The 12,094-nt window shown below is 46.0% G+C and overlaps 1 protein-coding gene across 1 annotated transcript; it reads right to left on the bottom strand.

The window, feature by feature from the left end:
* Positions 1-6,010: 6,010 nt before the first annotated feature.
* On the bottom strand, positions 6,011-8,489 carry LOC109463127 (forkhead box protein B1-like). The gene has a single exon (XM_019759843.1). It carries the CDS (start codon positions 7,874-7,876, stop codon positions 6,875-6,877), a length of 1,002 nt encoding a protein of 333 aa, XP_019615402.1. The 5' UTR covers positions 7,877-8,489; the 3' UTR covers positions 6,011-6,874.
* Between the last annotated feature and the right edge of the window lie 3,605 nt (positions 8,490-12,094).

The raw sequence follows: 12,094 nt of genomic DNA, 5'->3' as shown, positions 1-12,094 counted from the left end.
GGAAAACCTGCCCCTGGTAGCCAGTCTGGATCGGGGCCTTCAGCCAGTCCCCCGTCGGCGGAACATGGCAGTATGCCCGCCAATCTACATGGGCGTTACGGGGGAGTTAAGAACTCCGAGTGGAGTTTGCCGCTCGGGCAGCTACTCCCCCGACGGCCTAGCCTGGATGAAAGGCACACTAGAACTTTGGGTATATTTTGCTATGGCATCCAGGCTACCGACGGCCCTATCCAGCCAGTCTACCAAGGCAGGAAAGGCTACCTATGGCACAGAAATTTACTGTTCATTAACGGCAAATAAACGCACAAATAAAGCAAAATAAACGTCAATATTACGCACACGTTAAGGATACTTTACGACACCTTTAAGCGTACAGCAAAACCCGAAAACCATGACGGAAAGAAGTTTTAAAGGCCCCCAATAGACTACGGAAAGGCTACAATAAACGCATGCTTTCCGTGCAGGTTCCGACGTAAAATGTATGACGTAAAGAAATGTTAAAGGTACCCAAAAGATTACGGAAAGGCCAGAATAAACACATGCTTTCCGTGAAGGATTCGTGGTAAAGGGCACGGAAAGATTTGCTTAACTACGCCTTTAAGCATCTAAAAGTCGCGGAAAGGCACCGTGAAAGTGGGAAAATAAATGCCCTTTCCGAACTTCCGGAAAGTCCACGTTAAGGCAATCTTTACGTTCGCGTTTAGGGGTCGTAAAGGTGCGGAAAGTGGGAAGAAACGCGGCCTTTACGCTGTGTTTAAGCGTGCTTAAATATCACTTTTCGTGCCGTGAGGGAAGTTTACCCTGCGTAGAGTTCAATTGCCTGCGCAGATGGGGAAATTAACCCTCTCGTGGTCTGAGTCTTCTGAGCCAATATTTCACTTTTTTTTTACCGAGTTCTAGGATCCGTACCCCCATAAGAAGGCCTGGGAGCGACAAACTGTTCTCTCCCAGCAGATCAACTCCCCCGGCATGCCATCTCTCTATTTGGCTGATTTCTACTCTTTCCAGCCGCCTCCCGAAGCCTGGTAGAGGCTAGGTGGAGGCTAGGTAACCAGGCTATAGAGAGAAGCACGTGTCTATTTTATCTCATCTTTCCGGTCGAACACCTCTCTCCCCCCGCCCGCTGTCCCGTCCATCCTCTCAGGTGATTCATGCCCCTCCTCCCCCCGGAGTGACAAGAGGGGGACACCGGGCAGGGCGGAACATCTGAACATCGTGCCTGTTACCGCGGGCCATCCCGCACCTAGCGTGAGACAATTATTGCTCAGCTCTCCGGGCGAACTTCAAAAGATTGACGCGCGTTCGGCGGTCTTACAGGCGGGCAAAGACCCCCTGCGAACCCCATCTGCGCTCCCCTGTGCGGGGCGGGCGGCCCGGGACCGATGTTATTTTTGTCTCCCCGAGAAATCTGACGACACAATAGGGCCGTGGTGATCGTAACACGACACAGGGGATACAAATCTGTTCCTCACCAGTCAAACGGAGAGATATGGAGAAAAATACGAACGGTTTCGTTTCTTTTTAGCTAGAAGGTTTGCTTTTTTTTACATGTTTCTGTCCCAAAGTTGTCACGGCAGGAACCCAGCGGTAGCTTGTTGTTAGGTTTAATTGGGCGCGGGGTGGAGTAGCCCTGAACAAATAAAAACGGACCACACAACCGGCGGGGGAAAGCACTTTCATGTCACTTCCTATTAAAGTAAATGGCGCTCGTCAATTTGATTGGGGGAACTACATGTATAATCGCGACTTCCTTGCGTTTGATACATTCCTGACTGTTGCATGTGTAGAGAAAGATTCAATCGTATCCGTGACATTCTGAGCTCACCTCTGTATGCTCCCAGGGTATGCTCCCAAGGGGTAAAACCTTTTTACTTCAGGGAATAGAAAGGCTCTGTATGTATTTCTATTCTATTCATCCTATTCAACAGGCTTCCCATTCTGGGAAAAGAGAAAAATCCCCTTGTTTGACCAAGGAATTGTACCGTGGTAAAGAGAATTGCGAGGTGTTTGTTTTTAGACGAGAGAGCTCGAGCGCGGTTCTGGTGGATGAAGACACCGTACGTCGTGCCGGGAGGATGCGGAAGATGAGGTGAGGGTACACCGGACACCACGGCTGTCGTCTCTCGGTGAAAATGGACGACATGACGGCGTGGAAACTGGAAGAGAAGGGAGGCAGATGTGGCGAGGAGAGCTCCAGCGGGGAGGACCTTTTGTTAACCCAGCTCGCCCTCGGGGCCTTCTGTCCTCTTCCACCACGCACCACGCGGCTTCGCCTCCACCAACGTATTAATTAAACAATTTGTCCCAGATTTGTCTATTTCTAAAGGAAGAAAAAAACGCCCGGAGTGTTCACAGATCTGGATACACTGAATGGTGTCTTCCAATCATCACCCAGTACGATTTGCCAATCTAAATTCAGATAAAATTGAGGATGAATTGTCATTTTGTTGCAAACTGTGCATTATGTATAGAGATAGACATTGATAACTTAACCAGTTTTCGACGTTTAGATAGAACAGAAATATTCGCATTCCATATGGAATTAGACAAACAGTGTGTTATGAACTCCTTATGTTCATACATCTACATAGTAGTATAGTCTGTATAGTTGTAGTACGATATCTGTGATTTGAATTCTACTAGTACTTTACACATAACCTGTATTTAGCTTGTAAGTGTGTAAACGTATAGTAAATAGGTCCTTCTTTGACATTCATGATAAGAATTACGCCCCTCAAACAGACTCAATATGCGGATCCTGATTTCTCATTTCATCACGGAAAAATTACATATAGTATATGTATACCTCTTGGCAATTTTATCCGATTCTTACGGACTTCTGTTTCAAACGAGACACCATGGACACAGAACTACAGCGATACTTTACACATAATGCCGATCACTTATGATAGAAGATAGCAAAAGCCAGAAAAATATCGGGTCTAAACCTGGGGTTAGCCGTGTGCAGAGAGCGAGACTTCATATCATAAATGTTCCATATCACATCAGGTATGTCATGTTCTGGGGCTTGAGCCGCTAATATCCCATACAGAATCAATTGTGCATGGCACAGGACGTTATTATATACATTATATACACTACAGGACAGAGCCTGTTGAGCACTAGCCAATGGTGGCTTATTTTTAAAGGCACCCAATGCGATTTCAGGGCAGCAAAAACTGGAAATATTCTGAATAAGGCAATATTTGTGATATTAACACATACTGCTTCACATTGGCACATTTGAGTCAGAATTTCAATTGGGCATATTGGATCTTTTATGGCCCGAGATCTTCTCTGGTATACTATCCCTTTATTTCGGCCAATTTCTACTATTTTTCCAGCGATCCGCGGTGCCTGGTAGAGGCTATACAATATGCGCAGGCTGGACCTTATGTACACACACACACAGGCCATACTTGTAAATATCCCCATGGCAACGCTGGAAATAGACACAACCGAGCGCACTTGTTTACCCTCCCTAACCCCCGGCACGACAATCTCTTTCACACGTGTTTGTTTACAAAGCAAGCCCGGCAGCCGCTCGTAAGTAAACAGCCGCAGATAATCGGTAGAGTCGTAACAACTAGTTTTTTTATGTTTATTGCGGGCTATCAATTAAAAGAAAGCTGGATAAATAAACATGATAAATGGATACTAAATCCCCGAATGGCAATGGAGAGAGAAGATCGTGTGAAGTAGTGCCATGAATATGCAGGAGTGCTGAGGTAAAAGGACCGAGACTTCTCTACAGTAGCGCCTTTGTGTGAGCTTTCTTGGTCCTTGCCTGCCTACATCGTTCCTTTTGTGAGGGAGATGTTAAAGAAATGCAAACAGAACTCGCTCGGATGACGATCGGGTGAACAACAGCGTTTTGAGTTCATGCCATGAGCTTTATATACATATGAATGACCCGCCACCGACGAAGTTTCTAAAGTCTCTCATTTTGTCTCGGTTGCTCCGCGGTAAATGTTTCTCGTTCTCTTTTTTTTTCAGAAATATCATATATCATATCATAATCGTATTGCAAGAGTGATACAGCGATTTCAACGCTCCAGGCTGCTGCAGTGATGGCGAAAAACGAAAGGGGTCATCCCTAAGGACACGTACTAGTAGGGCGACATGTCCATGTTGTCACACGGATGTACTCAAGCAAGATCACCTCGTCTTTCCGAGCGCTTCGTTCTATTACGAGCTTCGCTCCCATAATAAAACAGACGTGATCCCCCCTCGATTGTTCGCCGTGATAAACAATGTCTTGCCGTGCCAAACAATCGGTCACTTCGCAAGAAATAAATGACCACCGAACCCTTTCAGGCGGGACTCAAAGGGGACCACACATCGAGGGAGTCCGGAGAGAGTGAGAGAGAACCACCGCGGCTTGAGTACAGAGTACTAGTAGCTTCCATAGCATGCCAAAAACTGGGGGGTTTGGGGGTCTTCATAGTCTTTGGGCGCTTTTATGTGCTATTTTCTGATTGCATATAGACAACATAGCCGGCCTGGTTGAATTACCCCCGTTTTAGAACTGGGCTAATCAGAAAACAGCCAAAGACCACCAAACTCCCAGTTCTATAACTTATAGTATAAGCCTAAAAACACGCCAAAAAATAGTCACCGGATTCTAAAAGTCTGCTTGAAGAGTACTTATAAAGATTGATTCTAGACTATAGGTCAGAAAAGCTGACAATAATCTGCAAGCAGATATTGGAGGGGAAAGTGTCGTGCCGTCTGACGTTCAGATTATTCTGACGGTTGGCAGACGGAAAAGTTTCATGAATACAACCCCCCCCCCTTATATGTGGAACACTGGTTATAAAAAATGGTTATGTCTGAGGACATCTAACTTAACAATTTAATTTCATACCACTTGAGCACCTACAGCTTTCAGAGATAAAATGTCGAGTTAGTGACTGACACTAGGACATGTATCAAAACAATGCCAATGTGTACAGCCACGGCCGAATGTTACGATTTTGCCACCTAAAGATCTGATTGTAGTCTCCACCAGGCCTTCCTACGGGGCTACGGATCATATAGAATTCGGCAAAGAAGGGAAATAGTTGGCCAAGAGAGTCAGTCCGCGGGAGGGTTGATTAATTTCGCCCTCCGAAGGCAAATGAAATGACCAACGGTGGCTAAACTCCACTGCCAAATAGTTCATTTCCTATTTCGCTAAATTTTGCAGATTTTGAACCCAATTTGTTAGTCTGGTACTAGACTAATTTGATCGGATATTAGTCCACGCTGTGACAGACGGGTATATATACGTCGTTTTTACTGTAAGCTGCCTCCATGCTACAAGTTCTTTCATTACCTTACTTGTAACCAGGAAGGCGTGAAGTGATTGTTGTACGTATAACACAGATAACCTGTATCATCGGGGTAGAAGTATTTTTGCATAACACTGTGTTGACTAAAATATGAAATATTCTGGCTCGATTCTTCGGAGAAGAACTTCAATAACGCTGAGAATTATCACACAATTTTGTCATAAAATAAATGACAAGATTGTGTGATCTGCACATGTGAGTTTTTTTTTTAAATATTGACAAACCTACTCCCGACTTTGGAAAATAACGTTTAAAATGGAGAACGCACCTGACAAAAGCCGGTACCCAAATGCCGACGTTTTCTTTTAAAAAAAGTATTGTGTATATCCACCAAAGAACGGATAAGAGCCTGATTTTAGTGGAGTTTAAAGTCTGTAGCCTGATCGGTATAAAATCACTACAATTTCGTCGCGATTTCTTTTTCCGATCGAGCGGCAAAGATTGTGCACCAAAAAAAAAACTCTAAAAAAAAACAGTTTTCTCCTACAGCTGTCTCTGATTTTGATGGAGCATTTGTGTGCCGTGACTGGCACTAAACTTTGTTAATTAATGAGTTTTGTCACCTTGCTGTTATTTGTTGAGGTATACGTACAACTCGGTACCAGCACACGCTGTCACTAGAAAACTCAAGGTCTGACACACAACAACATGGAATTGAACAACAAACACAAGGCATATAGGTTTCACCTGACATTTTAATAAACAAATAAAACGATACGAGAGATCAAAAATAACACGTTTCCTCCTCCTCACATAACACAAACAAACGCAACACTAGTACTGTAGTATAAACCGGCAATAACCACTGATGTGAAGATACGGGAAACAATACAGCTCTATCTCTGCCAGATTAATCCAATCAATTAAACTGTAGTTTTTAGAACAAGATAAGAAGCCAGTAGGATATGTGGGTAATCAATCTTTCAACTGTCCACGGGAACAACTACTAGTAGTACTTCTGATCAAGAAAAACAAAAAAAAGGAGGAACAGAAAAAAAAGAAAGGCTTCTTGCGGAAACAGCTGCAAGAATGACACCAATTACAAGGAGATCGTAAAGCCACAGTAGTGTTTTTCTGTGACGCTAATTATCTCGTAGGTCCTTATTTTGGTAAGCTGATATCTTCCATCTGCCGTTGAAAACGATCCTGTGTTACTTTATTGCGATGTTTGGGTTTTTAATCTGCATGAGCGCTGATCCGATAAAGGATAAAGACACTCAACTATCACTCATCATATCACACACATAAGTACAGCATCTTCATCATAATTTACAAATATCTGTAGAGTTCTCTCTCTTTCAGGCAGACAATTTATAGTTTACACTCTGCAACAATATCATTACATTTTACAGTGTACATTGTTCACAATTTGTGGGGATGTGGTGAATTCCCACTTTTAGTCGATAGCAAAGAAACTATGTAGATGGACTCACAACAACTTGTCTCCTTCCTTGAACAAATCACTTGTAGAGAAACTTTAACTTTCACTGTCTGAGAACGGATAAATAATGTACATAGAGTCTTTGTGTTGTGTCCCGGTCTCACCGAGTGGCGATCGCGAGGGTGGCGGGTACGGTGGTCGGTACCACCGGCGAGGACGAGCCGGAGGGCGGGGTGAGGCTGCCCGGAGCAAGGCTGACGGCGACTGGCACGACTGGTCCCGAAGCCTGGCTGACGGCGGGCGGGGGAAGGGCGGCGAGAGGCGACGGCTTGATTGGCACGGGTATGGCGGGAGCGTTCCCTGACGTTTTGAGCTGGACTCCCTGTGAAATAAAGTCCCGGTTGACATGTGCTACTGGTCCCAGCACCATGCCCGGTAGGCCGGTGAGCGAGTCCGTAGAGCAGAGACCGTGCACGGGCCACGTACATGCCCCTGTGGAAGTCACGCACACCGTGTAGCCGCAGTGTCCGGGCAGGGTCGGCGCTACTAGGCCGGGGTGCGGGAGAATGGACGCGGGTTTACACTCGGGCGCGATGATGTTCTCGATGTTGAACGGGTGTTTGGTCGTGACGGGCTGGGCTGGGACGCCGAGAAGTCCACAGTGCGGCGGCGGGAGTTGTGCGTGCGTGCCGGGGGCCGCCATTTGGGACAGGCGCAGCTTGGCCTGTTCGTGCAGCAGTGCCGAGGGGGGCGCGGCGTCCATGTGTGACATGGGCTTGACTTGGATGCCGTCCGCCGCCACCACATGACTCTTCTGCTGCCGCGGCATTGACTTGAAGCGCTTCCTCCGCCGCAGGAAGCTCCCGTTCTCGAACATGTCCCCGCACATCGGGTGCAGCGCCCAGAAGCTGCCCTTGCCCGGCTGGTCCGGCCTGCGAGGGATCTTGATGAAGCAGTCGTTGAAGGAGAGGTTGTGACGTAGAGAGTTCTGCCAGCGCTGAGTGTTCTGTCTGTAGAACGGGAATCTGTCCATGATGAACTTGTAGATATCCGACAGCGGTAACATCTTCTCCCCGGAACTCTGGATGGCCATGGCCGTCAGGGAGATGTACGAGTACGGCGGCTTCTCGTTCCCGTAGCTGTCCTTCCCCGGCCGCGGCATCTTCCAGACTAGGGGCACGGAGAACGAGCGACGAACTCAGTTGCAGAGAGGAGACGCGCCGCGCCACCCACCTAGACGCTCTGGCAGGCTGTCAGGGCGGTTGTGAAACACGTACTCGTACTACGCCTCAAGGGCACACAACAAGACGTAACCTCTGCTCTCTGAGCGACCAGAATGGCAACAGCGTGTAGGCGGCGGTGGGAACCCACAAGACGGGAGGTGTTCACGCTGGAACAGGCTGGGTCGGTACTGGCGAGGCGAGTCAGGGTTCTGTTGTGTCGTGCTCAGTGGTAGTAACGTGCTCCACTGAAGCCGGCCGTGCCGTGGTGTTGACATATGTAAAGCCCCCCTACAGCGGTTGTTTTTTAATGCAATAGCAGCTGATTAATACATGCCAATCAGAACGGAGAGGGCGGTGACGCTCGCTGGGGGCTGGCTGGCTGCTCTCAACTCGACAACACCCCCACCAAAATAAATAACTCATCTATACGCAGAAAATCCCAGTATTGTTCGATAATTCTTTACAATCAATGTCCACGAGCCTGCAAGAGACCAACCAGCGGTGAGGCTTGCCGGAAATGGCCGCCGACGAGACCACAACCGTCCCTTCAGGGGCCAGCAGTCAAAAGGTAAGTTACTACCATTAATTCTAGCACTACGGCATCTAGTACATCCTACATACTGCTCTCTTTAACTTCTGTGTATTCAGTTTTTACGCCTGGAGCGTACTATACCAGTACAGTACACAGTGGCCCATTACTTACTCGAAGCCATACTTTGTTTAGAGGTGCAAAGTGGATTCATTTATCCAGCTCATTATTATGCATCGGTACTCGTCCAGGAGTGATTATTGAATGGCTTTATTGGTGATTCCCCGGTACTCAATTGGGGGTGATAATTACCACCTCTGGCGTGCGGCAACTTTTAAAGTGTTCACTCTGTCGGGGATTATTGTGAGATAATAGGAAGGGTCCAATGTGTTGTTTACACGCCGTAGAGAGATAATGCAATAGGAATTTAACACATTGAAAAGCTCGCGGTGTTTTTAATTGTGTGCGAGGCTTCTCTTTATCCGACTCACACAAACGACAAGACACAGTGGGGGCGATCTTCGCCAGGTAAGAAAAGGTGTATCAAGATGTGTATTGAATCGAAAATACGGTCATAATCCAACCCTCTCTATTTCCGTAATCCATGGGATTTGGTTTCTAAGTTTTGTTAATCCTGTCGGTTGCGTATGATAACTAGTACTAGTCTAGTCGGTTGAGAGAAAAAAAAAGGTTCTGTGTCGAGAAATTGGTAGACAATTATACTTGTTAGGCCATTGGTTTGTATGCAAATTAGACACGTGCATAGTCTCGAACACAGACGCTTTTTGGCGGAAAAAGTCGACAGTGCTAGGTATACTCTCCAAGCAGAAGTTTAGGTTTAGAACTTATTTTGGCCTGTTTTTAAATGCGTTTTTATCAGGCTTTTGTTTTGTACGGGTATCTTTTTTTACGCCAGCACGTGGCAAATTAATGTTAACTGGTTGGCAAATGGATACTACCTGGCCAATTTGATACTGTCTTGCGACCACCGAAAGATCTGCTTGGAGATGACCACAATACTTCAGCATAAAGGCTGTTTAGAGTCTATTTGGTAGTGGGCCTTCGTAACTAACCTCCACCAGGCTTCTTGGAGGTGGCTGGAAAAATTAGAAATTGGCCAAATCGGAGAGACATAACATGCCGGGGGAGTTGTTCCGGCACACTGTACTTTCTAGCGGACCAACTCCACCGGTAGCCTACGCACCAGGCTTATAGAACTGGGGGTTTGATGGTCTTCGGCTGTTTTCTGATCAAGCTCAGTTCTCAATTCAACCAGGCCGGCTATGTTGTCTATATGCAATCAGAAAATAGCACATAAAAGCTCCCAAAGATCCTGAAGACCCCCAAAACCCCCAGTTTTTGGCATGCTATGGAGGCTACTCCATCGGCATATTGTCTCTCTATTTTATTTGGCCGATGTCTACTCTTTCTAGCCGCCCCCCGAAGCCTGGTAGAGGCTACTTTGTGACGATAAATTATCGTTAGGCAACACTGTGTCCCCTGGCGGCGGCAACAGGGCACGGCACGGCGGGTCCCAGCGAGAGTTACGGCTCTCAATATTAGATTCATCGTCATTCATAACCATCATTAAACGGCGGCCAAAATCATTTTTGGTAGGCCGGGTGGGAATACGAGCAGGCGCGAACAAGAGAATGAAATAACACCGCGATTAGCGTGATCACAACACCAGAGCAAAGACAAAGGACAACCTATACCGAACGGCAGATATCATATCACAGACAAATCCTCAGATTATGATAAAGAAATCCAGGATTAGGCACGATTTTGTAGTTTAAAAAAATAATCTTCTACATTATTTTTACTCTCCAAGCAGAGGTTGTGTGTGTGTGTGAATGATCGTTAGCTTTTTATATATGGCCCTTTTTTTGTCGGTACCCACACCGTCGGTGGCCGGCGACCTTCTCTGACTAATGGATACTGCCTGGCCAATTTGATACTGTCTTTTTGCCACCGAAAGGGATCTGCTTGGAGATTACATTATTTTGTCAATATAGAGTCTATGTTTTTTACCTTCAGTCATGAAAAGTCGCTTCTAAAAACTTCCTTGCTCTGACGTTACACATGTATGTCGGATCGACCATGTCATAGTATTCAGTGGGCCCGCGATCAACGAAAAAAAATCATTGTTTTTGACGTGATTTTAGACTATTTTATCGGGCTTTCTTTTTTTGTACTGGATTTTTTTTATCGCGGATTGGATTCTCTATCCTTATCTTTAATGGAAATACCTTTATTGTACATTCATGCCACGTCGGGCTAGGTACAGGCCAAGACTTAACAGACACATAACAGACGTATGTAGAAAAGTGTAGACAAAAGATACACTACTTGACTTAAACATACATAAGGAACATACAAGGGTACTACACTAGGCTAAGTGTTCTAGTTACTGAGCTAATACAGAGTGGGCAACTGTCTTACCGATCTGATACTATCTTAATTGCAGGCACCAAAAGATCTGCTTGGAGATTAGGGGGAAAAGAGGTGGTACAGCGCCGGAGATGTTTTTTCTCAGCCGGCGGTGTCGTCAGCTCAGGGCGGTCGCTCGGTGACATCTTTGCGGCTTTTCGCGCTGCGCCGCCCCAGGGCAGCATTTCGCCGAGGTATTTATACATTCGTCTCGTTTTATTAGTCTCATATCGTTGAAAATTAGGTTATATTAATGTAATGATACGTTCATTACGGCGGCTCAGGGATGGGCACTAACTCAGTTTTAAAGCCACTCAAATCGAATCAACTGCATCGCCTTTGGCAAAAATATAACCCCTCTGTTTTTTTCTGCTCCCTCTCTCCACACACAATGTCGCGGAACAAAAATGACAAATCATGGCGATTTGGGTGGCGGAGAAGGGCAAAGTGTAGAGGTGACAATGCGCCCGGCACAGCGAGTACGACGTTTTAAACAATGAGCCGGGCGAAGCGAGAGTAATGTTTGTCCCGTACCCTGCAGCCAAGCCGCTGATCTGGACTATGTCGACACATTTCAAAGTGGTCGTACCTATAATTACTACATCAGTACAGTCTACTGAGCGGAGAGTTTCATACAGGTTGACGGGAAAAAAACGCGCTAAATTTAGAGTACTGACGAAAAAAAAAAACGCGCAAAATTTTTCATTATGGTATCTGTTCTCAGTTATTAGACGGGCAGCAATGCAGTTTTAAGGGCTTGAAAATCAGTTTTTTTCAAAGTCAATATTCTAGTCATTTAACTACATAGTGAGTTGAAACAACACTATCCCAGTGTATATTGACATTCGTGGAGCAAAAACACCGAAAATAGTGATGGAAGACTGTAGGATCTTGGTCTGATTTTTAGGGTACCACCCAAAAATAAAGGACTAATTTTGCGGCTTATTTCTGCGCTTTAATGCCTAAAGTATGAAATGCTGACTCAAATGTGCTAATGTGGGCCAGTTTGTGTCAATATCATACAGATTGCCTTATTCAGAATATTTCCAATTTTGACGCCCTTGTAAGAAACCAGGAGGAGACAGTAGAAACAGATAAAAACCCCTTGGTCCCGGGCGGGTTCGAACTCACGGCTCCCGGGCCACAGGCAGACGCTCTAACTGAGTGAGCTAAAAGGTCTAGACCCCCAACTGTTACA

Source organism: Branchiostoma belcheri, unplaced genomic scaffold (assembly GCF_001625305.1).
Source record: "Branchiostoma belcheri isolate BF01 breed outbred unplaced genomic scaffold, Haploidv18h27 scaffold122, whole genome shotgun sequence".
NCBI classification, from domain to species: domain Eukaryota; kingdom Metazoa; phylum Chordata; class Leptocardii; order Amphioxiformes; family Branchiostomatidae; genus Branchiostoma; species Branchiostoma belcheri.
This window is presented reverse-complemented; position numbering and strand designations above follow the sequence as displayed.